The sequence below is a fragment of the Falco biarmicus genome, chromosome 9, assembly GCF_023638135.1.
Source record: "Falco biarmicus isolate bFalBia1 chromosome 9, bFalBia1.pri, whole genome shotgun sequence".
Lineage (NCBI taxonomy): Eukaryota > Metazoa > Chordata > Aves > Falconiformes > Falconidae > Falco > Falco biarmicus.
Window position 1 is genome coordinate 4,203,701 of NC_079296.1, and position 27,485 is coordinate 4,231,185.

A 27,485-nucleotide genomic window follows, 5' to 3' on the forward strand; every position below is an offset into this window, starting at 1 on the left:
ACTCTGCCACGCTCTTCCTGGGGCAGCCGGGAGCTGTTGCCTTGTACCTCCCAGTCCCTACGATACCTGCCTTTGGCATGTCACTTGAATTTAACAGGTGACAGTCCCACAGTGGTACAGCACAAGCAAGGTGAGAACAGGAAGACTATTGTAACAAAACCAGAAACATGTCTGTGCTGGAAAAACAGAAAGGAGGTTGAGGGAAGCTGATGCCTGCAGTTCTGTGGGACCGGGTGGTAACGTGCGGCTAGTGTGACAGAAGAGAAGCACACTGAGGAAACATCCCAAATGTGCCCATTTGTGTGCAGCGGTCCTGGCAGAGCCAGGCTGCTGAGAAAGCACCTTGCAGCAGCAGTGATCAGCAAAGATGGGATCTTCTCAGCTCATGACTGCTGGATCCTTATTTCTAACCCTCCATCACCCCTGGCCAGGTCTACTCTGTTTCCTCCCTCTTCTCCCGCCCCGGGCTCACCCAGAAAGGAGGATGCCAGCAGCCCCCCCTCTGCTTCGCCAGCAGCACAGACCCTCTCCGGGGGCATGGGCTCAGACTGAGTGTTCTGGAACTGACCTACTGACAGAGCCCCAGGCTGGTCAGGCCCCAATCTGTGTGACAAGCCATAAGCCTGAGCAGTGTCACTACCCCAGCAAAGTCACTCCAGGCCCAGTGCTGTCTCCGAGACCTGAATCTGGACTTAATTTTTAGGTCTGTTTACATCCTTTTAACGTGGAAGCTCCTTCTTGCTACATGTCCCTGCTGTGAGGCACAAGGCTGCCTGTAAATAAGACGAGAGTAAGCTCTCATCTCTTTCACAAGTGTGCTTAATTCACTTTTTAAGCTTTCTTCCCGTGCAGCTGGGGGGAGTAGGAATGGGGGAAGTAACAGGCACTGGCTGGCTTCAGAGTCTGTTGCAGAGCAGCACCAGCACTTGGATTCCTGGCTGCTGTTTTTCTTACTTGCTTTCATCAGAGGGTAATTCCAGTCACTGAGTGTGTGAAAACCTCCCAAACCTTCCCCAGCAGTGCCCTGTGAGGCTGAGCAGCAACCTGATGCCCATCTTTCCTGGGCAGGGATGTGCCACACAGCCCACCTTGTCCCCAGGGGGCTCAGATGAACGACATTCAAGGAAATCCTCTCTCTATTTAGAAACTTGTTTCAATCCAATCAGGTTTTACCTTTTCTGCTTGGCTGAGCTCGTCCTTATTCCTGAGCTTATCCCTGTGCTTGGAATCTGGGTCAATGCTTTCATCTTCTAAAAACTGCATGTTCATATTCAAAAGCCAAGCAGCAGTGCGGTCCAGGGCATTGGGATTCACAGGAGAAGGGGCCTACAATGAAACATACAACCATAACAAAAGAAAAACCTGTAACAGAAATGGTCATGAAGCTGGAGAGAGAGAGAATTTCCTTCCAAGCAAGCCCTCTCCCATGCTGCTCAAACAGCAACAAACAAGTCAGACTACCAGAGCAGTTGGGGATGCAGAACAACTGTTCTGCACCTGCACATTATTTTAGGTCAAACAGCCTCTGAGAGGCCAAATTCTTCCCTGTGCCACCCCCAGAGAAGAGACGTACAATGGGGCACTGCAGCAGGGTCCGGCTGAAAGGAACAGGCCAGTGTCCTGGACAGGTCCTGTCACCTCAGGACACGAGCTGGGAAGGTGCCGAGCTGCAGGCAGGGTGGCTTGACATGGTATATTCCCTTTGCAAGCAGAGATTTCACTCAGCTCTCCAGCCTCTTTTCCTGAGCCGCCTTTCTGCTTGCTGTGGAGCTTTCGTACAGCTAAAATCAGATCTGCAAACTGAAATGCTACCTTCGGACATGCAGATGCCTTCTTGGAAAAGAAAGGTTTCTTCTTGGTTGAGACCAGAGTTATGACGCTAGAGAGGTCTAAATGCTCCACGTCTTAGCAGTTCATGCCCATGTTTGTTCACGTAGCTGTGGGAGCTCGAGGAGCACCGTTCCACGGTCAGTGAGCTAGAGCCACGGCTGCTGCTTTTCAGCCCTAGCCTGGGCAGGGACTGGAAATGGCACTGCCTGAATATTTTCCAACCACATTACAAGGTCAAGGAAGTGAATCTCCAGCTATTTCCCCTCCATCCTGGCTCGTTATAAACGGCAGTAAACAGTTCCCTGGATGAACCCAAGGCTTCTGGATGCCTTGGTCAAGGGAATTCAAGTTAACAAGTCAGAAATGTCAGCCTTTCTCCTTCATTCAAACTCTGGACAGTTGAGGAACCCAGTGATCGGTACGCAGCAAAACGGGAGTTCTGTACTCAGGAGTGGGGACTGGTTTAATCACCTCGCTGGGGTTGGGGGGCTTTCCCATGCCATCTTCCAGTCTGGTCTTCTACTTCCAGAATTTAAGTTTCAGACTTGGCTCACGAACATCACTTGCTATAAATTCTTACCCAGGTTGTGGCTTTCTGCTTTTTCTTGCAACTCCAGCTCGGGCACTGCACCTGTGGTGGCTGCTCCAAAGAGTTCCTTTCAGCGGCATAAAGGCCACTGGTAAAGGATGTCAATGAACAGAGATCAGCCTGCTGTGCACGGGTTCTTCTGCCTCTTCCCTCCTTCTCTGAAGAAGTAAAAAAGGACATCTGACTTGGCCTGGGACAGTTTGAAAGTCAGTTCAGCAGATGAACTTGATGAAGTAGAGCAAGCGCTTCTGGCTGGTAGGAATGAGGTTTGTGGATGTCTACTAGAACTGCTGCCAAATGGGATTTTGTTGTTCTCAAGCAGCATTTTAATACCACCAACTATGAGCAAGCAGTTTCATTATGGTTTAAAGATGCTGTTAATATCCAAATAAAATGCGCAGATTAAGGGTAGGAGAGGCATTCTGAGGACTTCAGGTCCTGAGAGAAACTTTGAGAGCACAACAGGGGTGGGTGGAGGAAATATCTGCACACACAGCTTGGCCAGGGCTTTCCGAAGGTCACCTGGAGTTCACTGTTGTCTTTCTGGAAGAAACTCTGCTACCAAACAGGCTGCTGCTGCTTGCAGAGCTCTGTGCCCTCTGTTCCTAATGAGTATCGATCCACATTATACAAATGCTGCTACATGGCATGCTTGCTAATGTCAGCGCTTAGGAATCAATACCCTGTGCCCAGAACAGCTCCAGATGGGGCTGATAAAACAGCCTTCTACGGGCAGCCCCGACAAAGGCCTCCACAGCTGCCTTGTAAAGGAAAGGCAGTTACACCAACTCTGCTGCTCTTTCAACACGGTACTGCTGAAAAGGTGCCTTAATGCTGTCTCTGAGCTGAGATGCAGCGAGCTCTTGCCAGTTGTCTGCTCTCTCTGGGTTTGCATTACTTTTAGAACTCTTCCTTTAGGGACTGAGAGGCCCTACTGCGTTAATTTTCTATAGGGTTAGTTCTGAAATGTAGGATGAATGAATGAGCACTAGAAAAAAAATTCATCCATGCCAAGAAAACCAGAAGGCCCTGGGTCTGTGACCTACTGCTTTCAATTTTAGCACCACGTAGTGCTAGTGCACAGAACAGTGACATTTATTTCTGTGCAGACCAGCATGGGGTCCGGGACCTGAATCAGCGCAGAGCTCTGCACGGCAGGAGCTTCCCTCGGCGGGGAGCATGCGCCTTCCTTCCCCACCTCCCCAGACGCGCTGACGGGAGGCTCCCACAGAGCAGAGACACAGAAGGTTCCCAGAGCGCTGTGGCTCTGCTGGGACAGGAGCAGCAGCAGCGGAACTCAGTTAGGAGAGAAGACCAGGGCCTGCTCCAAGTCTGGGAGATGGCGCGGGGTTGACTATGGTATGGGATGAGCCTGGGCATGGAGGCAAAGCAGTGACAAGATGGTAGTGCAGGACAGAGGCATGGCTGCCATGGCCCTCGTGTCTCTGCCACCTACCGCCTCGCGGCAGTCACATACCAATGTGCCACGTAACAGAGGGACACGGAGAACAGCCACTGATCTGTGTCCCTGTCCCTGGAGCACCTCCGTCTCAGGCCAAGCTGGGTGCAAGAGCCAAGGCACTGTCCCCACACTCAGTGCCACCATGGTGGGGGCGCTGATGCAGTAACTCAGAGCCACAGTGACATACCCGCGCATTACAGCAATCCCCGCTGGCCCATTTCTTCTCCAAGGCCACAGGCTGACCCTGCCCGGCCCTTCAACACCCGGAGCTCGTACAGCGCCTGAACTCACCTGTTTGTGCATCGTGCGCTGCTTCATCTCGGGGCTGTCGCCCTTGGAGGAGGAGGACTGCTGCCGGAGGCGGGCGCCGCTGCCAGGCCAGTCGGGCGAGGAGGACATCATGCTGCCGCTGGAGGGTCGCTGGTACTGAACCGTGTTCAGCAGGGAGGGTGGCGTCCGGCCGCGGGTGACCGGCGGGGGCGGCGGGGGGCGGCTGGTCTATCCGCCTCTGCGGTCCCGCGCTGTTCTGCCGCGGCATGGTGGGCTGGCCGCCCTTCTCCGTCAGCGAGAGCTGCCGGCGGGCCAGCTCCCCTGTCCGGCGGGTGAAGTCCTCGCTGGCGGCGGGGGGCGGCGAAGCCGTGCTTGTTGGCCGTCAGCTCCTCGCTGTTGCTGTGGGAGCTGAGCGAGCTGTGGCACTCGGAGCCGGAGTCGCCCAGGCCGCGGGGGGAGAGCGGCAGCCCGGCGGCCATCTGGTAGACGGGATTCTGGAAGGAGAGGGGTGCCAGGAGCTGGGGCCGGCCAGGTGCGCTCTCGCCGCTCGGCGTGGTGGGGGTCTGGCCCACCCGGCGCACGGTGGCCATGCCCGTCACGCTGTTCTGCTGAGTCCGTGCGGTCCACACGCCCTGCAACTGCCCAAGGGACGACTGACTGTCATTGAGGGAGTCAGACGTGCCAGACGCGTTGGCCCCACTGTCCAAGAGCCGATTATCCTGCAAGTCCACCATGGACAAACTCTTGCTGCCATTAGACATCTGCACGTCGGGCTCATTGGCCTCTGAGTAACTGGAGCTTCGGGCAGGTGAGGGCTGGGCCCCAGCAGACCTTGTGACAAAAAACAAGTCCTTGTTTTCAGGGGTTGGAGATGGTAACCGTGTGAAATCTATCAGACTGCGGGGAAGTCAGTGCGTAAGGAAGAGGAAAGGAAAACAAAACAAAAAAGAAGAGTTGTGAATGCTGCACCGGAGCAGGAAAACGAAATCACTCAGCAGAAATCAGCATGGCGCAGCGGTGCGGGACGGGGACGGAACCCAGCTCCTGCGGGCGCAACAGCAGGGCTCCCCGGCCAGGCCTGCCCGTGGGGAGGGACGGTGCGAGGGGAGCAGGGCAGGCAGGGGCGCGGGGGAGCCCTGGGCCAGCCCCGCGGCAGCAGGCAGGTGTAGGCAGGTGAGTGAGGGGTGTGCGTGCGCGGGTGGGAGCGCTGCACTGCGCAGCAGGCGTCACAGACCAGCTCTCGGGGGCTCTGCTCCCAGCTGGATCTGTTCGTGTCACCCTTTCTGCTTCCAACTGGCTGCACCCACGCCGCTCTCCGTCCCCTGCTCTGCACCTGGGCAGTAAAGCTCCTGGGGGCACGCTGGCCAATACTGGTACAGCATGGAAGACCACGGGGGCCTGATCCACGCTCGGCCTCCAAGGGTCAGAGTGAGAGCTCTAACAGCAAGGCTAAAGCCCAGCAGCTGAAGGTTATCCACTCAGTCCTCCCGCTGTAACATACATTCATGCAATATTGATTTCTTGGGGACAGGAAGAAAGAGCTTTGCAGTAGCTTAATGTGAATACACTGCTGATCAAAGAAGGTGCATTGTAAGCAAGTATTTGGGTGAAAGCATATTGTCAGAGATCCTCCATAGCATTAGATTTAAATAACTGCACCTCATGCTGGGAAGCATTAGAGACGAAAGCTCTGATTAGAGCAAGTCCAGCACCACTGCTGCCTTTCATTCCTAATTAAACTTAAATATTATCTAGTTCCCACTTGCAAACTATTTTACTACCACAGTCCTTTAATTTGTGTGGGCTCCCTTTAATTTTCCACAAACAGAAGCATTACAGGTCTGCAGCAGAGTCATCTCCCCCATGAATGAAACTCCGTACATAATTAGACCGAAAAGTATGTTAGGTGGCTGTGAATCACTGCTCATCATCAAAAATATCCAGTATTATAAAAACTGGACAGAATAGACTGGAATTCGTTGTTAGGCCTCTACAGCTTGGCAACTGTTAAAGAAATGTCCAGATTTGGAACTCAGTGCATTCAGCACATACCTTATGTCTTACAAGGATGAGTATGGCTGATCCTGTACGTTTTTCATATTCAAGAGACCTAATCAACATAATGGCGATGCCCATCACTTTGAGGTCAGCACAAACAAGCCCTCAGGTCCTCTAAGGATGAACATTTTGCTTCTGCAGCCACATCCCAACAGCTGAGACCAGAACTGCCAGGTTCTGGACTTCCCAGACCACATCCCCAGTTTTGGCTCTCAGGGGACCCAGGATGGAGCCATGTGCCTGCGCCACTGCCCACTGCTTTGTTTAGATTCAGAGGTGAACTACACCCGGTATTAGCTCTGTGATCAGAAAGCCTAGTTGCCGAGTCAGGCAACTCCACACCATGCCCTGTCCTGCCTGTCCCTGCAGATGCCCAGGTTTTGGCAGCAGATGAACATTCAGTATTCCCCTGGTCTGTGGCCAGGCCACCTTTCATGCTCTTACCCAGATAAGTCATTCTCTATCACCATTTTCTGCAGCCCCGCAGAGATGCTGTTGCCAGCATTAGGCGTGGATGCGGTGTGATCGGCTGTGACCGAGACCTGCACGCAGGCTGGGTTACTGAGTGCCGAGTTGACATCCCTCAGGATCCGAGGCAGAGGCCCAAGCTTTGTTGCAGTGCCCTGGGCAGAAAAGAGAGCAGAATTACTACCATCATCCTGTATTTCTTCTAGAGAATGGTGGGCTTTGCCAGTTGCCAGACATCTCTTCAGTGAATCACATTAACAACTTTAATTTTCTCCGTCATTTACCCCCACTGCTGAGGCTATGGGATGTCCCAGAACATGTGGCGTTAGGAACCATTTGTTGCTGTGAGGCAGAGGAAGCAAGCATGATTAACAAAGTTCAGATACAGAAGACAGCTAAAGCCAAGCCTGGTCCAGGTCTCTTGCCAAAAATCCTCTTAATTAAAAAGAGACCTTTTGATTCTGCTGGGACAGACAAAATCCTGGTGTTCAGCAGCTCTGCCTTCTCATCCCACCTGCCCCTCCATCCTCACACCCCAAAAGTAAACAGCAGAGGAGGGGAAGAACTATACTCACCTGCCTTGAGAGGATGTAAAGAACGAGCTACTTCTGCAGCATGTGCAAAGGCTGGGGAAGCGCTAAGTGTTAGTAACATCTGTGCTGTGCACAGACACAGCTAATGGCTCGCTACCTGCCGCCACGGGGAGGTGTGTGGTGTGGTACACATGGCCAGCACTGGCCTGCCCCTGCCCCCCCGGATACCTGCTCCAGCTGAGAGATGACTTCCCAGAGCAGCGAGTGCAAAGTGGACAGTTCCCGGCCCAAGTCAATGTAGCCTTCAAAGCCAGCCGTGTTTGAGATGGTTTCAGGATTGGAAATCTCCAGTAGAAATCTCTGCATGTTAGTCCATTCATGTTCCAGGAACTGATTCATAAAGGACATGTATTCTTCTTTGCTGCCAAACCTATCGAGACAGCAATACAGATTTCAGCTAAATCCTGTAAACAGAGGTGCAGTCAACAGAACGGGTAGGTACGCAGGCAGGTAAGAGTGCCAGAACACTGGCATCTGAACCCTTCAAAGCCTTTGGGATCCCCGGGTTGATAGCAGACACCTGGTACACCTCACTGATCATGGAACCGAAATTAACTCCACTATAATCCAGTTAAGTCCTCGTCAGCATGGGATCTCTGCAGTGGAAATGAAGGTGAAAGCTAGAGAAATTGCCGTTCTTGGTAACGGAGTGTATCTCACTGCTGGGTCAGGGCACAGCCTCCAGAAACAGGACCTGTCACTGGAGATACAGAAATCATAGCACCCAGTACCATGGGCTGACTGAAGCCCAGTGACTGATGGCGGCAGGACTGCTGCGCTCTCCCCGGGCACTGCGGCTAACCCAGCGCCGCCAGCCGCTGCTGCCCCGGCAAAACCGCTGCGGGGGTCACCCTGGGGAGCCGCTCCTGCAGCTGGGCCAGCCTGTTTGACCCCTCGGGCTCCCTGCAGCCTCCTCCTGCCCTCTGAGCGCTCTACCCAGTGTTGCTCCCAGTTAGATATCTTATTTAGAGCACAGCAGGGAGGGCCTCACGGTTCGGCTGTACCAGCGGTGGCTGCAGGGCAGCTCAGCTTGATCGCTTAGGCTTGACCAAGGTCAGTTTAGTTAAAGAGTCTTTCCTGCGAAGCATCGAGAATCTGAAAACCCTTTAGCTAGGGATTGGCCAGGAATATGGAGAATTTCTGTCATCTAGTGTAACACACTTGTATGTCTCCCGTCTGTGTCTGCGTGCATGTACGCACATTCCTGGCGGCGGGCGTGTGTACTAAGCTAGTTTCCAAATCTAAGAAGCTTTAGACAGAAACTGTCCATTCATGTTTCGGAAAGCTCATCATTTTGTTATCAGAGCTCAGGATAAGTAGCTCAGAGCTGCAGCCAGTAGAAAGATTTTCAAAAATCTCTCGCTTTGTTTCCAGCAAACCAACGGGCTTAGTTAGAAATTGATAGTGTCCCCGTTCTCTTTTCATACCTTCCCAGCTCAGACTGCATTTTAATAGCAGGGAAGGTCCCAGAGCTCACAAGAGGGAAAAGACCAGCCCTGGAGCTACGCACCCCATGGCTGCTGTCTGAGTCCTGGTCCTGCTGGCACCCCTGAGGGGGGCAGGCAGTGCGCTGTGCCGGGGTGTCACAGGACAAAGCACCTGGCTGTGCCAGGGTGTCCCTGCTGCCACCCTGCCTGCCTGACCGTGTGGTCAGAACAGCCTGTTTTCCTGCTCATAAAACACGTCCTGTTTTGGAAACTTAAACGACTGCCCTGACCCAAGAGCGAGGGAATGGGTCCCCAAGAGACGCGGGGGAAAAAGCCAACAGGAAACAAACAGCCCCTTTCCATCGAGAAAAGGAGAGGCCAGTGTGGGACTCCTGATGCCGGAGCCATGGCTCTGCCCACGCACCCGCAGCTTCCTTCCCCCTCCCGGCCCTGCTCCCGGCTTACTTGGCAAAGTTGGCGAGGTTCTGGGTGACCTTGGCAATGAGGGTCAAAGTGCGTGCTGTGCGGTCATCCGGGTACTCCTGCAGGAGGCTGAAGAGGGATGGGGACATGATGGCCGGACAGAGGAACCGGAGGAACAGAGAGGCACTGATCAGTCGCTCACTGATGTCTGGGCGGCCTCGGCTGCTGCATTCTTGTCTCCAGGAGGCAAAAACTTCTTTGAGCTCCCTTGGGAAGACACTGAAACAACATGCGGGGGGGGGGGTGGGGGTGGTGGGGGGCAAGTTCAAGGCCAGCGTGTTTACACTGCCACACGGCAGTAACTAAGCATGGTACGCATCAGCTGTGGGCTGCGACACCCAGACCTGGACAGCGGTACAGCCCTCTCACCCTGTGCACCCACAGCAGCACCGCTTTCTACACCTGCCACAGGCTTGTACTTTTTTTTCCTGCAGAAGATCCATTAGGAGACTGAAATGGCACAGGAAAAAGCAAAGCTGCTCCGTGAAGTTGTAAGAGAAGCAGCTTTCATCAGACTGATGATCCGTGTTGTGCTGGGTGCCAACACCCCAGACAACCAGGGGGACAGGGGTACCACACAAATTGTGCAAAGCAGCTCACCACAAGTCAGTCAGCTGCGTCACGGGGCACTTGGGAATGGGGGAAAGCTCAGCCACCAAGGAGAGTGTCTCCTGAAGAAACAGCATCGTGGGACCCCCTGGCAGAAACCCCAGCAGCAGCGGGATCACGGGCACAGCTGGTGCTTGGAGGAAGGGTTGTGCAAAGTGTAATACTCCTGTTCAAGCACCTGGAACAAATCCCACTGTGGCTAGTACAAGCGTGGAGCCCCACTGGAGTTACTCCAGCCCTGTAACTGCACAGCCCTCAGCCTGGCTTTCCTGGATACCAGAATTCCCACGGGTCCAGCAGACGCTCGCTGCAGCAGCCCTTATCACTGGAGAACTTGCTGCCTGTTTCTGCTCCTCCCCAGCTCCCTGCTCCCACCTTATCCTGTTCCCAGCATGTGTTGTTTGTTCAGCTGGATCCTCCCACCCACGGGAGCAGGCTGGCAATGGGTCCCACCACTGGGTCCTCGGTCTCCCTCTCCCCACCCGCTCCGGAGGCTGCCCTGGCCAGCAACCACCCTCTGTTTTAAAACCAGAGCTGTTTACCGACAGAGCTGGATGGTACAAAAGCAGACTGAAGAGAGGTCAGACTCTGTTTCAGGCCATAAATTCCCTTAACAAACTAAAATTCTAAAAATTTCAGAGGACAGTTTCCCAGTTTTGCTGCAGGGACTATCTGGGAGAAGCCAAGCAGCATCAGCTGGCTTCTGGCTACCCCCCCTCTGGGACTGACTGCCCTGCAGGTTAACCTCCCGCAGCCCGTGGGGAAGAGAAAAACCATGGGAGCTGCACGGCCAGAGACACCGTCCACTTTCCAGCAGCAGCAAGAACCAGGTGTGAGGCTCCAAAACGGAGGAGCACCGAGAGCGAAGCAGCCACCCATGGATGCTGTCCCTGCGGCAACACTGTCCAGCTTCTGGGAAAACCCAAGGGCATCCCTCCTGCTGCTAGCCCCCCATCCTCTGCCTCCCAGGGCTACGGAGACTCGCTTTTATCAAGCCCAACTGACTGCTCCTCGCCACAGCTGCAGAGTTCAGGGCCTGTGGAGCTTGTGGTCCGTTAGTGTGGCATGTATCCTGCAGCCAAAGAGCTGTGGCCTCCAGCTCCATGGCCGCTCTGAGCCAGCAGGCAGAGCCCTCACCCTTCACTTCATTAACCTGCCAGCTGCAGACCATGCTGCCCGGCCGCATGCCCCTGCGTACAGAGCCCCAGGTCGCTGTGCTCCAGGTTTTCAGGTTCCTCTCTGACCTTCTGACATGGGCAGTGATGCTCCATGGAAGCGCTTGGCAAATGCTGCCATCACGTCCAGCTTCTGCTCCATGTTGGCTTCATGCTTGCACACACACGAGCTTTTACCCTGTGCTTCACAAATAACATTAGCCAACGCCTATGGTTGGATAAATTTGCCTCTGTCTTTGGCTTGATCCACACAATTGGACAAAGCCCTTTTACTTCATGGTATTTGCCCAGAAACAGGAGAATCCTTTAAGCAATTTAAGGCTTGAATGATCAGGACAGGTTGTACAGTTACTGGAAAGTAAACGCTTGAAAATGTATGCACCGGCTGCATGCAGCCCGCGAGTACTGCTCACTATCACAGGCTGGGAGACCATAAAAGTTTAATTGTGTAACAGCGGATGGAATCCAGTTAGCCAGCTTTATGTGACAAACGGGCCCGTAATTCATTACCCAACTTTCCAGTAACGAGATTCCACATGCTGAAATTCTGCTTACACTGAAACTTTCCAGATGTCCAAATTATGTCATAATTATAACAATTTTCAGTTATTGTAAACCTCTTTCCTCTCTCTGACTCTCTCCAGCAGATGAGCATGCACACTCTGGCACTCTATTTAAAGCAAGATTGTTAGCTGTCAGGGTACCTTGGCCAATCCCGAACACTCATCAGTGCAATTAATCCTCAAGAACCACTGAGCACAAAGGAATCGAGGGGAAACCGCTCAGAGCAGCGGCTCAGCTGCTCCAGCCTTCCTTGGGAAGGCAGGACTGAAGGAACAAACTTCCCGTGCATTCCTGACTTTCCTTAGGTCACTTTTCGAGCCTATTTTTAGACTGACCTTTTAGTGCTGCTTTGGGTATTTTTAGGAAGACATTAATTCAAACAATTATAATCCAGTGATGACTAAAAGCAGGGAATCCCTCCTGGGAGAGCAGGTAAATGCCATTCCTGAGTCAGAGTTATTAATTAGCCCAGGATAAGGTACAGGATACCTGTAAAGAAATCTGCCCTTTGCTTATTTGTGGTAAAGGAAGTCTTGAGTGAGCCTCTTGCTGCTTGCTCTCTCCCTGAGCAGTCAGGAAAAGCAATTCCCTTCCTGGGCTTGCAGGAAGGCACACTCAATATCCTGGGAAATACATATAATGAGTTGCAGACCTCAAAACAACAGCTGGGATAGGAGAGAAAATGAGAAATCCTTATTATCAAAGACTGACTTCCTCCAAGATTATCCTTAGCTGATGTTTTGCAACAAGACTGTTGCTACTAAATATATTAATAAAAACTAACCCCAGATTTTAAAGCAGGGAGACTGCAAATCCAGCAGCGAGACAAAAATGCTCATTCTCTCGTACAATCAGGAGAAGAGTCTCTGGGTAGATTAGCAAGAAGCAGAAAGAAGATATTTTTATTTCTCCAAAAAGAGAGTCACAAGCCCATTCTTTTTCCTCTTTCAGGTCATCTTTGCAGGCAGCATCTGTGACAGTCCCAGGGCCTCCTGGCTCCCAGTCCCAGGGCTGAGCAGCCCCTAATGCCGTGAGCACCGACACGCTTGACAGCCACCTCCACAACATAAGACTGCCTTACTCCATCGATAATTTTGCACATTCGGACCTGTCCCAACTAGCTGCAGGAACCTTTACCCTGAGAACAAACAACTCCAAAATGCCTCAAACTGCATACCAGGCCTTTGGCCAAGGAGGCAACGGGCTCCCCATCTCCGCCTCAGCAAGCACCCCAGGCTGGGGGAGAGCAGGGTTAACCCAGGGGAATGCAGGATGCTGAGCCAAACAGCAAGGCAGGAGTAACAGCAGCATCCTCCCCGGCTCCAGCACTCTTCAACAAGAGAACATCTGCCCAGACAAAAGCTCCCTGTGCCAGTGCAGCTTCCTTGCAGGCAGGAGGAGGGCCACAGAGCCTGCCTGCTGCTGGGAGGGTTCTGAAGCTTCCCCTGCTGCTCAGGGGTGGCAGGCAGAGTCTGTCCTCTGAGCCAGACTGAAGGGTTACAGGGGTAGGAGACCCAGGACACGCATTTCTGACCTTTATTTGACTTTCATGTACAGTTGGCAACAAGTCCCTCTCTGAACCGGTCATACTGGCAGAAGCATTTTGCGTTCTTGGTCTCTGCTCCCCTGTCCCCGTGTCTGTGTGCCAGTGACCCCCCAGCACCCACTGACAACAAGGGTGACGGAGGGTCAGTGAGGCTGCCGCACCCCCAGAGCAGATACTCCAAGCTCTGCCTGAACAGGAGCTGCCGTCTCAGCCCCTGGCCATCATCACCCTTGCTCCTGGGCCACCAAGACTCCCTCATGCACTGCAGGAGGCGGGCAGGGCCCTGCAGCTCTCCCTCCAAAGCCCTCACCAGCTGCCCATCAGCACAGCTAAGGGACGGTAGGGACAGCCTGCAGGACTGCTGCCACCCTCGTCCCCTGCAGCCACGCTGCCCCTGCGCTAGCTGGGGGCATGCGGAGGGGACGCCACTCGCGGGATACCAACCAGTAGGAGTTGATGATTTTGCAGAAGGCCAGCTCGCAGCACATTTTCAGGTTGCTCTGATGTTCAGGAAGGTCCGAAGACGAACACTTACTGGGATCCACCTCACAATTTTCATCTGATTCGTACAGTGCCTTGATAAATTCCCCTGTAAAACAGACAGTTGGTGATGGGGTTTGCTGACCCAAGATACGCAGCCTTCAGGCAGTTCTGTTCGTAACCCCCAGTGCCCGAGCAGTCACCCTGTGCCCCATCACACTGCTGAACAGAAGCTGGGTGCGAGAGCGGCGCCCCAGCCAGCTCACAGGATCTCCGAGTGGACCCAGGAGCAGCCAGCGCTGCCTTGGGAGCTCACAACACAACCCAGCACCCGCTGCAGAAAGGCACCCGCACTCCCAGCGAGCACATTCCACCCCTCTCCCCCAGCTGGCAGCTCTGCCTCTGTGGCCATGGGCTATTGCATCAGAACTCTGTTGCCAAAACACCCGCTTCCTCAGCCTGCCCCGACCCCCCCTTACACCAGTTCCAGAGACGCTCCCTCGGGCTAATCCAGTAGGAAGTATGCTGTAATTATCTGTAGGATGGCCTGCTACTGCAGACTGTGCCCTGGCACTGACAAGCCAGTGTGATTCACAGGAGAAATAGGTAATTAAAGGAAAGAAACAATTTACTTGGTTTATTTTGAGCTGAGCATCACACAAAATTAAATTAAAATATTTCTCTGAGTTTCCCTGCACTCCTGTTTGCTGCCTGGCTGCTCCTCACTCTCGTGCAGATGCACACGGTGGGCCTGCTTCGCTGGCTCCCTGCCCTCATGCCAGCTTCCACCCTGGGGTACCCAGCACGGACCCCTGCCACCCAGCCTGAGGGCGCTTCCCACCGCTTCTGCAGGTCTCCAGCTGGGGATGGCAGCTGCCCATCCCAGTCCGCACCCAGCAGTGGCTGGGGAGCCCGGGCTCGGGGGAAAGGGGGTTAAGAGGCACTGTTTAGCTAGGCACCCGCAGGGCTGGGTGACACTCTGGGAGAAAGGTTTGCTTTGGTCTTCTGCTAATTCCAGCTGGTTTGCACACCTCCTAATTCCTGACCATCTTGGATTTTCCCATCCTCCTGGTTTTTTGCCCACTCTAGCCTGCATTCCTCCCCTATTGCCAAAACAGATTTTAATTACATACTGGAGAGCCTCTCCAATGTATTTTCAGCTCTGCCAGGGAGCTCTGGAGCCTCTCTGCTTGCCTGCAGGTGATGCCTGCTGTTATTATCTGGCCCTATTACTTGCTTATGCTTCATGGTTTAAAGGAAAGCGCTATGCTGTATTGTGTTACCTTGTGACACACAGATGAATCACTTCACCGATAAAAGGTCTACACAGAATCAGTGCCCCGAATAGCGAGCATGAACCGCAGGCTCCTCCTGTACTAGATGGAGCTGGTTTGGCAGCATTTACATTGAGCCCTGAAAGGGGCATATTTCAAAATTCTCTGCCTTCATTAATCTCCTGGCTTTTTAGAAATTTTATGAGGTAATCTACTTACAGACTTGCCTTCAACCAGAAAGCATTACAAGGCAGAAATAAATAATATTCCTTTTCCTATTCTTGTGGGCTATCTGTTGGTCTGACTGAATTTGCTCAATGATCTCTGCTTCCTCAGTGTTGTCATTATTATTACCTTAATAAAGTATTTACGCTTCTTTGCTCCTTGTGAAAATTACACAAATCCCGTAGTAGGAACCCAACATACTGAAAAATTAACACCTCAATAGAAAGTCTGCTCATCCTACTGCTAGGATGTGGATCCAATCTAGCTGCCTTCAGCTGAGGTTCAGACATAAACGCTTCAAAGGCAGCCTCTCCCCGTCCTTGTGCTGTGCTGGCTGCACACAGCAACACAGCAATTCCTTCCTGACCTGCCCAGAAGCAGAAGCTCTAATTATTTTCATTTGCATCAAGAGAAGTATTTTTGGAGCCATAAACATAGCCCGCACTTAAAAAAAAAAACACCAGGAGGGTTCCCAGCATGATCTGGGAGGCAACTCTCATCACTACAACTTGGGAGATTTCATGTGACTTGCTAGCGCTGCGAGGAGCCGGGGGAGCATCTCTGGCAGGGGTGTGCAATCAGGGGAAGGATTCAATCAGCCACCGTGACACCGCCAGTGCCGAGACAGAAGACTTGGTAGGCAGCACAATGCCTTCAAATATCAATTTGTTATCTCCTCTGAAAGCAGATTAAAGTGCTAACTCAGCGGTGACCTTCACCTTGGAGCAGGGAGCTGCCTGCAGCGCCCATGGCTGTGTCCTGGGCATGGGCCCTGCTGCCAGAGAAACCCTCCGGCAGGTCAACGCTGGTGCCTCTGACGGTCATCAGGGCTCAGCTGATGGTCTCCACCATGCAGAGCACCCTGCAGCTTAGAGGAGAACCGTTCTGGGCAAGAATTGCCAACGCTCTGTACGTACCTAAGGCATCTTGCAAGTATTTCTGCCCCACCAGCTTCAGGTACTCTTCGATTGCTTTGGTGGCCAGTGTATTCTCCCTGAAAATGAGATGCTCATTCTCACCACAGCGATCAACTTCAGACATCATCAGGTCAGTCAAGAAATCCTGGAAAGCAAAGCCCATGGTGGGTCACCACGCACTGACAGACGCTTCGTTCAGCAGCGCAGGCAGCCTCCCCTTCTCCAGGGAGGTCTCACCTTCGTAAGACACACGAGGAGCGGAGGTGCTGTGGGTGATCCTGCCTGTGTACACTGCGCTACTACCAGCCCGACCTGCCTCCTGGTTCTCCAACCTCACAGAAACAAGAGGCAAAATACATCTCTGGAGAGTCACAACTTCTGCACCCCAAAAAAAGGCTCATTCCAGACCCGCACGACACGTGTCTCTCCATCAGTGCCAGTTTTTGGCTGGGGCTTGTACCAGCCTCACATTTTATGGGTGAAACATTTTCTTTACTGTTAAATGTGGCTGCATTCAGCATCTAACTGCACCGGTTGCAGAACAGGGGCACAACTAGATGTCACAAGCTGTGCCCCACACTTAATGGCTGAGAATCGAGCCTGTAATATCCATCAAGATGCTCAAATGTCCTATTTCCTCAGTATTCATGGAAATAGAACAGTGCTGCTACAGCACACATTTTTGGGCACATTTTTGGTCTGATGTGCACACAAGCAAATACCACGCAATTTTATAATCTTCCATGCTGCAGAGCAACGGATGGGGTGAGCAGGAGCAGACCGCATGCTGACAGCTGCCCTGTGCATCAGTCGGGGCTACTGAATTGCAAATTCTAAAAGAAAACCAGCACTTCAGGCCAAGCTCCGTGCCTGCTTCTGCAAGAGCGTTAACTGATCTGAGAGGGTCACGTAGCTCCCCGCGCATTCTGCTGAAAATCCACTGCGTGGTGTAATATTCAGTGTGCTGTAGCTAGCGTTAATGCAGGAGAAATATCATGCAGTTTTTAATGCTAATACATATTCAGCTTCTGTTCTCTGCACCGCTAATGGGAAAAGCAGCCCTGGGCCCCTGCCCAGCTGCCCCCTGCGCTGGGTGCTGGAACCGCCGACCTCCCCCTCAGCCCCACTCACCTGGGTGGCAGAGGGGGGCCGCTGGCACCGCGTAAATCACGCCCATTAAACCTCTCACTGGTTTCCCCATGCAGAAGACAGAGGAATGTTGACACACAAATTCGCTTCTGCAACCAAGGGCACCTTTTCTTAAACTGCCTTCCTCTAAAACAAAATAATCTACTCAGTAATAACCTTTCACTAAGAAATTCTCCTTCATTTGTCATGACCGTACCAGATGTAACCCGTTCCCGGCAGGGGCAGCAGGAGCAACCCAGAGCTGCCGTGCAGAGCTCAGCTCCTGTCCTTGCCACCCCCGAGCCAGACGCAGCTCCCAGACCCCCCAGGCACTGTGCCCATCTCCCAGCCCGCTCCAACCCAGGCTCCAGAGCAGGGATGCTCAGCTCCCATTCCCTGCCAGCGGCTGGCCCGGAGACTTGCAAGAGAGGTGCTTAGCTCCATTCCATTTTTCATATGGATGTCTCTGCCTTGAGAATTTAATCAAGGTTCAACAAACAGCTCCATCTGAACCCAACGGACCCAAATCATTTAATCCGCAGGCCCTTCATTACTGTGCTGCCATCCCAGACAAAGGGAAATCCAGGCAGCAGGCAGGTACATCTCCCATCTGAGTAGAGGGAGGAGGGGAGGAAGGCTGACATCTCTGCAGCACCCAATGGCCTGATCCCCCCCCACCTTCCCACAAGACTGTGACTGGGACCAACACACTGTTGTGACCATCCCAGAACATCCTCCAAAAAAGCCAGAGGAAGAGCTCTGGAAAAAAAGAAGTCACTTCCATTATTTCTTTAGCCAGAAGATCCCCTTTCCTCAGATCCTGCTACGTCTGCAACGCTTCGGCAGCTACAGAGGCAAAAATCCCTCCTGGAAGCAAAGCACACGCCTCCCCCCACTATTTTCTCTCATTTTGCTCCTTTTATCAGCCAAGCTGGAATGCAACTTTAAACCCCTGCTCAAATCCCGTTAGCCGCTATCTGGGTAACTCTATCACCTTTATCTTCCTGGGTCTCTCCCGGGGTACGTTTCAATTCCAAGCCACAGCTCAGGCTGACACAAGGTGCTGATTCTTAATTAGCAGCCACTGACCTTGGCTTTGCTTGATTCTCTTTCCTGTCACTTTCCCAACATACTAATTATCTTAGGAACACTGAGTTTTACAGCTTCTCTTAGCCAAGTGTTTGCTTTTCCCCCCTCTCGTCGGCCAAGCACTGGCTGCTGTGGGATGTGGGGCCAAGCTGCGACGCACAAGCCAACTGTGAGCCAGGGCTGCTGAGCAGTGGAAACCCAGGGGCCAAGTTTTAGCCAACAATAATGTGAATTTTGATTATTTTAGCTGCCCTACAGAATTCACTAAAATTTAAAATGAGGCAAAATTCCACTGTGGGACTCAACACAAAGCCATAAAAGATCCCCCTGAAACCTCTGCTCTGGTTGTTATCCCCTACGGAGCACCAGCAGCCTGACAGCTGAGAAAATGACCCCTTGCCTCCCAAGTGGAAAGGAAAGCTGCTGAAATCCCAAAGAGCTCCATTACAGCGCAAGACCCAAAGCTGGGGCGTAACGTGGCAGAATCCGCCCTTGTAACTGGCCAGGGGATACCCAGCAGCATCCCCCAGGCTGGGGCTCCTCGCTGTCCCCAGCTGGTCCCCAGTCTCCCTCGGCTGCAGGAGGCATCTTGCTGGGCTTGCACGTACCAGCCCCAGGATGCGTCAGGGATGAAAATACCCACAGCCAGTGTCCTTGAGCGAGCTGCTCTGCAGAGACCGCTCTCGGCAGCCCAGCGGGGCTCTGCCAGCCGCGGGAAAGGAGCTTCTTCCATGGGTCAGTTCCCATGACATCCTGCGATTTCTGTCCCAGGGCCATCTTACAGATCTTGCCTTCCCTCCACACAAAAAAGCCACATCAGCTCTCAATCACACGTCTGGTATCTCTGCCTTAAGTACGCCAGCAGCCAGCACTCGGAAGACACAAATGGAATGCAAATACTTGTCGAATCCCTCCGGGGGCCTCACTCACCCACATACAAGGCTCTGAATAAAATGCAATAACTAAAGCCAATAATACTCCCTGTTTCTGAGCAGCAGAGATCAGCAGGGGGTTGTTTTCAGTTAAGGCCCCTGGCAATGGAAGAAAATAAGATGCTTTATTTCATTACATTGGAGTCGAAAGGGGACGGAAAAGGTCTACAGTAAAAATTAAGGGCTGTGCCAGCACTCTTCAGGCTTGCTCCCGTGTTTCTTTTAAGGGTATTTGCTTCAGCCTGGACACAGCTGAACCTGTGCAACTCCACAGTCACTGCACATATGCTGATAAAGAAGAGCAACTCATAAATAAATAAAATCGGAGCATGACAGCACAAGGCTGCACTGGTTTCCAGCACTTCTCAAATAAACCAAGCATGAGCCCCCAGCAGCATGTGCTGTTCCGAGGCAGCTCCCCCAGCCCTCTGGAAACACACGCAGCAGCTTTGCTGCCCGAGCAGCAGCCGGGTGCCGGCAGCAGGCAGGCGGGCACAGTCCTCAGCACCACCTCAGGGCTCAAACGCCACCACAAAGGGCTCCCAGCGCTCCAGCCTCCCCTCTGCCTGGAATGCCCACGCTGCGCTGCCGCTCATCCCCCTGCACCCCCAGCCACAGCATCCCCTGGCCGCTGTCCCGGGAGCCGGCAGCTCACCGGCTGTATCACCCCAGCACCCACCCTGCCAGCGCAGGGCAGCCGGCTGCACTGGCCGGAGCCTGGGTTTGCTCCATGTGCCTCGCTCTGTCCCTCAAATGCCTCTGCCCTGATTTCCTTGTAGTGTACCCTAAAACACTTCCATTTCCCCTGGGTCTTCAGATGCTGAGCTTCACATGCTGCTTCCCCTGCCCCACCTGAGTGAATTCATCCTCCTGTCTCAAACCACAACCAAACAGCATCTTCTTGTGGGTGAGGAAATGCCTCCTAAACCCCGTCTCACCCCTCACACGCTGCAGTTCAGGACGTCTGACTAAGTCATTTTGCAGCAGAGCTGCTCCACGCTGCCATGGAGAATCCCCCAAACCTTTTCCTGGGAAAGCTGGAAGAAGAATATGGAAAGAGGGGTGATGCTCTGGAGAGAAGCACGCTGCAGCCCCGTGCCGCTCTGTGTGAGGTCCCCGCAGGTGGCCCTCTGAAGCTGCTGCCCTGTGTCAGCCAGCATCCACATCAGCGCCGGCCCAGGGCCCAGCTGCCCTGGGGGTGGGCTGCATTGGGAAAGGCTCATTGAAAAGTGAAGTCCACCAAGGGGAAAACCAGCGCCTGCTCAAGAAAACTACCCTTCACCGCCCACGTCAATAGGGCCAAGGAAGCGGACTAATTGCCTTGCTCAAACACAAAAAATGGGGAAAAAAAGCTTCCCAGGGGGCAAAGCCAGAGCACAGAAGACAGCTAATTCAGTCACACGTCCGATCAAGAGCTGACAGCCCTGCCTGCCCAGCACCAGCACCCTTCAGCTCCGCACACCCTGCCGGGCTGGGGGCGCCGAGCACCCCGCAGTGCTTGCAAGCCAGTGCTTGCACTTGCCAGTGTCAGGAAAGCCCACCCCGCTCTGGTGAGGGGTCTGTCCACATCAAGTATCCCAGCCCCAAAAGGGCTCAAGGTGCCAGCCCCTGTGCCCTGGGGGTGCCGCGGGCAATGCCTGCCCACTCCAGCTCCTGAGCCCAGGAGGCAGAAAGATGGAGCCAGGCAGGTGCCTGGCATGGCTGCGGTGAGAGCAGGAGTGTGCCCGAAGCAAAGGAAGCCAACAAGCCACACGAGTCTTGCAGGATGCATCCTATCTGCACCCAGGAAGGATTCTGACCCTTGCCATCCTGGGGAGGGTCCCCCAGTCCCAGCCTCTCAGGGATGTGTCCGCAGCCAGAGCACGTGGGGTGTCACAGAGCTGAACAGACCTGCAGCCCCCCACACCCTGCCGTGGGTCACGCACCCCTCTGGGATGCAGCTGGTTGTTCCCAATATCGTAACTGACTGATGGGCAGATTGACTTTGAAATAATAAGGTTCTCCACATCACAAGCTTGATTAATAGGATTGACTTAACCTTAAGAGGATTGAATTGATAAAGGTAATAAGATTACTGCTTATTTCAAAGACTAGCCCAGAGTCCAGCTGGGCTTCTATGCGAGGGTGAAAAACACCAGGGGTTTGTAGGGCTGTAGGTTACAGGTGGACGAGCATCAGGACACGCCTACGTGTCAGTGATGTAGTGGTAGAGAAACGTGGTGCTCAGCGGTGCTGAGCTGTGCAAGGAGAGCGGTGGAGGGGCAGCGACTGGGTCCTGGGCAGATGGTGTGAAACCAAGGACCGCAGCCTCCAGTCCTCAGCTCTTCACCGCCACACAGATCCTCTGAGGATCTGTGCTGGAACTTCTCTGCTGGGAAATCTAGTGATGTTCCCTCCTTTCACTCACCCTGGATGCTTCTGGCATTTTTAAGGAGGTTAAGCAGCAATGTGAGGGTTAACGCACAGGAACCTGCATCCATCACCTTGATCACAGTAGTAAGAAAACCTGAAGGGTTTAACAGTAACACACTGAGCCACCACTACCTCCCGGCGAGGGGCCAGATCCCATACAGGAGGTTTAGAAAGCGCATGACCCCCGACAGCCAGAACACTGATCTCACAGCTGCTACTCACTGGCTTTCTCTGTCCTTTCAACCAACTTGACTGTTGTGTTCAGGGAGAGAGGGAAAAATGGTGGGGGGTACTCATAAAACTGATTAAAAGCCTTATTAGCTCAACTATGGCTGCTATAAAATATGATCAGAGAGATAAACTCTTTGTGGGGGAAATTATATGGCTGCTGCCAGTCTTGTCTACGGCTGAACGTGTGCAGCATCCTTGCCTCCCTGTCCGTGCAGCCTTTCCAGAGCAGGTAAGGGAGCAGCACTCCCCCAGGGGACTGACCAAGCCCTGCTGCCACCAGCCTCCAAGCCCAGCCGTGCCACTCATCGCCCGGTGCCCTCCCGGAGCTGGGCAGCCACTTTCCGGCAGCCCTGCAGGATTATTTGCAGGACCTGCACTGAAACCGGCGCTGCCAGCAGGGTGCTGAGCGAGCACCCTGCACCGCTGAGAAAGGGAACGCGGGCAGCTTCCAGGAGGCTCGCACAGGGGGACAAACATCTGCTCAGCTGAAGCAAATCCTTGCAGCATAAACAAACAAGGACACATGTTTATTCTTCACTCCACTCACAACACGATAAACATTTATTTCAAGTGAGCAGCTGGTTAGTTAGAGCTTCGCCTAACGCTGGGTTTGATCTATCAACCATGTGGACAACAGAGTTTTTCTAATATATTTATGGTCATGAGCTGAGCTCCAAAATCTAGAAGACAGCCCTAAAACAAACCTAAGCATGGGAAATATTTTGGAAGCATCGCAAGTCACAGTTGTTCTCGCTTTGGGAAGGCTGCAGCCTGCCTGTCCGTAACCACATCACACAGGCCACATCAAACCGTGCTAATGGCAGGGCTGAGCACTCCCAGGAACACCAAGCATGGCAACAGAAATACTTCAAATTATGACTTTGTGTCTTTCGTCTGGGGGTTGCAAAACACACAAAACCAGGCATCTCTCCGCACCCTTACAGGTAACATTTTATCAGTGCTCTCACCAGGAAGATGGAAGCGTGTAGCAAGCCAAGGACAGATGCTGAGAGCCGTATCTCCACGCTTAGCGACAGACCTACGTCCCTCTTACAGCACCACGATGCCTCTTCCAGCCCCTACTTGCCATAAAAAGAGACAGGGAACAACCGCATGCAACTGATTTAGTGCTGGATCTTGGTCAGACTTTCCAGTAGGCTGGGGCAGCTTCCTCAGCCAGACCATCTGCACTCTCAATTTTATCAAAATGCTTTCCCCCTCCTCTCCACCTATTTGTCTTGGCAGCCGGTCAGGGGTTTCCAGGTGTGCCCTGGCGCACACCAAACCCTTGCCCAGAGCTGCAGGGGTGAAGCTTTTCCCTTTCCCAAACAGAGATCAAAGGAAGCATGGACTTCTGACTCCAGAGAGGACTCTCTGCTTTCATTCTCCACCTTTTAATCTACTGGGACGCAGCTATGAAGCCCTGGAAGCAGCAGGTATTAGGGGAGAAAATTCAGCTGCAGCCCTTGTGCCCCGCTTCTGCCGGCAGCCCCAGATGCTCTGCCTCGGCGGCACGAGGGACTCGGGCAGTGCCTCTGGGTTTTAGCACCTTCAGATCACGACACCTGGCTGGTGGGGGACAACTCAACATCGGCAAGGAGCAAAGTGGGGCGTCTGTGGGTAAGGATCGCCCCTCTGCCATCGGCAGGGCTGCGCGGGGACGCTGGTGGCCAGAGGCCGGGCTGTGGCTGGCACGTGGCATCATCCGCACAGCTCCTGCACAGCAGCTCCTGCAGCGTGGCTCTGGGTGGACACATGTACCCAATCGGCCATGCCTCATTAAGGGATTACACCATATTTACAGCAAATCGCTACAGGAAAACAGGGCCTGAAACAGTGCAAGAGCAATTAGCTGCTAACGAGTCTTCACAGATAATCTACTGGACACTTGTTTCTCAGTTCAACTGTAATTGCTGCTTTAGCATCAGCTACAGCAGCCAAGATCCACAAAACCCCCTTTATCAGCACAATAAATTAGTGGTTGCCGATTGCCACGTCTGCTCTCATCAGCGCAGGGAGAGCTCTGAAGAGGCCCTTGGAAAGGCTCTTGGCAGGGCACCAGGACGGGAACCCACCTCCAGCCTGGGCAAGCTTCAGGGGGTCACAGGAGGACAGAGGGCTGGAGCAGGGGGCCGCTGCCCTCCTCCCCCCACCGAAGCTGGGACCCTGCCCCGCCGTCACCACCGCAAGCCCCATCCCGTGGCACCCTGGCTGCCCCAGCACCCTGCCCGCTCATGGGGCTCCAGGCCCACCGGGCGCTGCTCTCCTCCTCCCAGGCTCTGAAGCCCCCGCAGACCCTGCCGTGCCCTACCTCGGGCCCTGGGTTTCACCTCTGAACGCGCAGGCGCTCAGTGGGGGCGAGCCTGGGCTGGGGGAACCGCGCGTGCCCCCCACGCAGAGCCAGACAAGCCTGCAGGCACGCGCCTGCCCAGCGTACGCCAGCACGGGCAGGGCAGCCTTACCCACAACGGGACGATGGAACCCAGCGCTTCTCCTGCAGACTGGCTGGGAAGCAAGTCAGAGGCCCTTGTTTCTGTGTTGAAACGCCATGGAGCAGCTCAGGGCCCTGCCGAGGGGCGGGCCAGGCAACACCTGGAGAGGGAGAGCATGCTGCGGCATGGCAAGCGGACTTCTTCACGTGCTTGGACTCATCCTGTCTGGTCCTCCTCCCTGGAACAGGCTGAAAGGAACTGCCCGATGGAGGGCAGGGACCGCAACACCAGCACAGCCCCCCCCTGCAGACCAGGCACCAGCCTGCTGGGCTTCTGTGCCCCCTCGCTGCGTCATGGTGCTGAGCCACAAGGCAGCTTTCCTGAGCAGTGGCAGGGCGCACCCACATCACACAACTAGGTGGGAGGGGGTGTTTTCCTCTCCCACTCATTGGTTTTTTACCTTACTGCTGCTTTTCCCTTTCCTTGCTTGTCCAAGTCCTCTATAAAGGATGCACCACCTGGTTCCCATGCTCCAGTAACTCCTGTTGCTCTGACAGCTCCCTACGCCCTGTGCTAATGCTGATGGCAGATGACAGGCAGGGAGAGCAGAAGCTCCATTTTAGGGGGAAATTCATCAAGTCTGTTTACTGTTTGCCGTGTCCCCTGTGTAGAGCCTGTGGGATCTGAAGCGCTGATGCAGACACATGTCTAGAAACACACTTGCTCTCTTTGGAGCCTCTCCAGCATCAAACAGAAGAAGCAAAGGGCATGAGCAGCGGCAACAGCTCTCAGCCATGCCCACACATGATCTGCGGTGACTGAGACTGGGGTGACACTTGAAGCCTTTTGCACCAGCACCACGTAAGCCACAGACAGGGTCTCTCACAGCAATGTTATTCCAAGAGCCCTAGCACTAGCGCTGCCAGAGCCGCAGCAAAGGACAGCACAGCCCCCAGGGAGAAGCAGCAGGCAGGACTGTGCCCAGAAACCACGCACTGATGGCACCGCAGCCCCGGCACAAGGAGGGAGGAAGGGGACACCTACAATGCCCTCCTTGTGTAACCACAGAGTGTTATTTCACACGCCGTGAATCACAAGCTATTTCTGTCGCCTCTGAGGGCGCTGCAGCCAAGGGGACCTGGGCTGCGGTCCTTGCCCGCACTCCTGGGGTCTGACGCGGCTGCTGGGATCAGGAAGGCTTTAACTGCACTATTTTCTCTGCCTCTGCAATAGCAGCCCCATGGCCTCGCAATCCTCTCAGTGAGCTTTGCCTGCTTTGAACTAGATCAGGAGGCCAAGCCACTTCTCTGTCCAACAGATGGTAACTAAATCTAATCCACGAACCCTGCCATGGTCCCAGGCAGCAGTGGCAGCTGCAGAGGATGCAGAGCCTTGTGACTCCCCCTCAGGTGAGGAGCTCAGATCTCCTCAGCACTGCAAAAGCTTTGGAAATCTTGCTCTTCCCTAGCTCCCCCCCTGCAGAGTTCAGGGAAACGTTAACAGAGGAAAGAGCTGATGTCTGAACTCCTGCAGTCCTGACACGGCACTGCCTGCTGTGATGGTGCTGTGCCACCTGGGGATGAAATGTGCTGAAAGAGCGCAGATTTCAATTAGCTATTAGGAAGAAATTCTGTACTGTAAGGGTGACCAGGCGCTGGCACAGGTGCCCAGAGCAGCTGTGGATGCCCCATCCTTGGCAGTGCTCAAGGCCAGGCTGGACGGGGCTTGGGGCAACCGGGGCTGGTGGAAGGGGTCCCTGCCTAGCTGGAACTAGATCTTTGAGGTCCCTTCCAACCTAACCCATTCCATGAACCTATGATTCCATGCTTGGCAGCTGATGGGTCATGCGACTCCATGCCCCATGCACCTCAGTGCCTGCCTGTGCTCTCCAGTAAGGCTTTCAGTTCTGCTTTGTGAGGACAAATCATAACCAGGAGTAAATCCCACCCTCTGCCGCCTCCTGGCCTGCTTCTTCTCCAGACCTGGCATGGGATTCCCAACCATGAAGGATGTTCAGACAAAGCAGTCCACAAAGACTGAACTCCCACCATGTGCAAGCTGGTTGGCATGAACCCCACAAGTGCCGCCCTGGGAGCACCCCAGGACCCCGGGGCTTCCCATGCTGCTGCCCCCCTCCCCCCCCCCCCCCCTTCCAAAAGCATCAGAACAGACCCTGAAGGCCAAGAGCTGATTCAGGGACATGCACGCCTGCAGGCAGACTTTGCTCTGAAATTCTCCAGAGGCAGGTCACTCCCGTTCAGCACCGCCGTGCCGGGTGCTCAGCGCAGCAGCACGGTGACAGGCAGGGGAACCTGCTGGGATCCTGCAGGAATACCCAGCGCATGCAGGCTGCTTTGCTTAAGCCCGCACTGCTTATATTTCAGCCTTGAAAACTGTCGCCTTGCTTACTTTCACATTTGTGCCTGTTTATAAAGTAAGAGCCTGGCCCCTGAGCCTCCAGAAGGAGAGAAAAAAACCCACCCGGTTAGTATCTTGTGGTCCCACCGACCTCTTCGCTAATTAAGCAATTCACAGCACACATGCTGCCAACTTGTTTGTAATTAAAAGCAAAATTAGAGTGTATTAATGATGGCTAGGCCTGCAGCCCAACTGATGTGGTGATTTCCAAAATCCAGCAGAGGAGTCTGCTCCCGATGGTCTCTGGTGGGACGGTACCGATGGCGAAGGGTCTTACCTTGGCCTTGCCTGTGCTCTGCAGGATGTGCACCAGCGCAGATGCCATCTCCTCTTTGTTCTTCACGCTCAGCGAGGGCTCCAGCACCGAGCACAGCACCATGTAGTTGTTAGTGATGTACTCGGCAAACTCTTTGTACATCTCCATGGGAAGAATGCTCATACTCTGGTAGCGTGACTTGATGCGGATCATGGGCCCCGGGGACTTGCCCTTACCGGGGTTGGGGCTGACCACTGGGTACCATTTCTCTACAAACTGCCGGCCCGTGACAGAGCTGACGGGGATGTTCACCTGTCCAATGAAATTGGTCTTGTCCTTCTTTTTCTTCTTGTCAGTCTCTTTGTATAAGTGCACCGTAATGTTTTTGAGCGATGGGAGGTTATTAAATTCAAAGTGCTCCCCCCAAAAGACATTATCAGTTTTCAATTTACAGGTAGTTCGTGCATAAAGAACGTCATCCAGGCATAATTCACACAAGTATTTTTTCTTAGCTGGCAGGTCCTTGGCTTCAATAATCCATAACTTTAACATATTCTCTACCCTTCTGCTGTTGTCCTGAAAAAAAGATGCAAAGAATAAAGGTCAATAAAAAACTC

The 27,485-nt window shown here is 53.7% G+C and overlaps 1 protein-coding gene across 1 annotated transcript in view; it reads right to left on the reverse strand.

Annotated features, from left to right (window-relative positions):
* DAB2IP (DAB2 interacting protein) overlaps window positions 1–27,485 on the reverse strand; it is a 167,549-nt gene that overhangs the window by 10,982 nt on the left and 129,082 nt on the right. Inside the window, 10 exon segments of the mRNA XM_056350811.1 lie at window positions 1,174–1,326; window positions 4,173–4,371; window positions 4,373–4,527; window positions 4,529–5,048; window positions 6,654–6,832; window positions 7,439–7,640; window positions 9,163–9,399; window positions 13,519–13,663; window positions 15,971–16,115; window positions 26,890–27,444. Of these exon segments, the coding sequence (XP_056206786.1) occupies window positions 1,174–1,326; window positions 4,173–4,371; window positions 4,373–4,527; window positions 4,529–5,048; window positions 6,654–6,832; window positions 7,439–7,640; window positions 9,163–9,399; window positions 13,519–13,663; window positions 15,971–16,115; window positions 26,890–27,444 (2,490 nt within the window).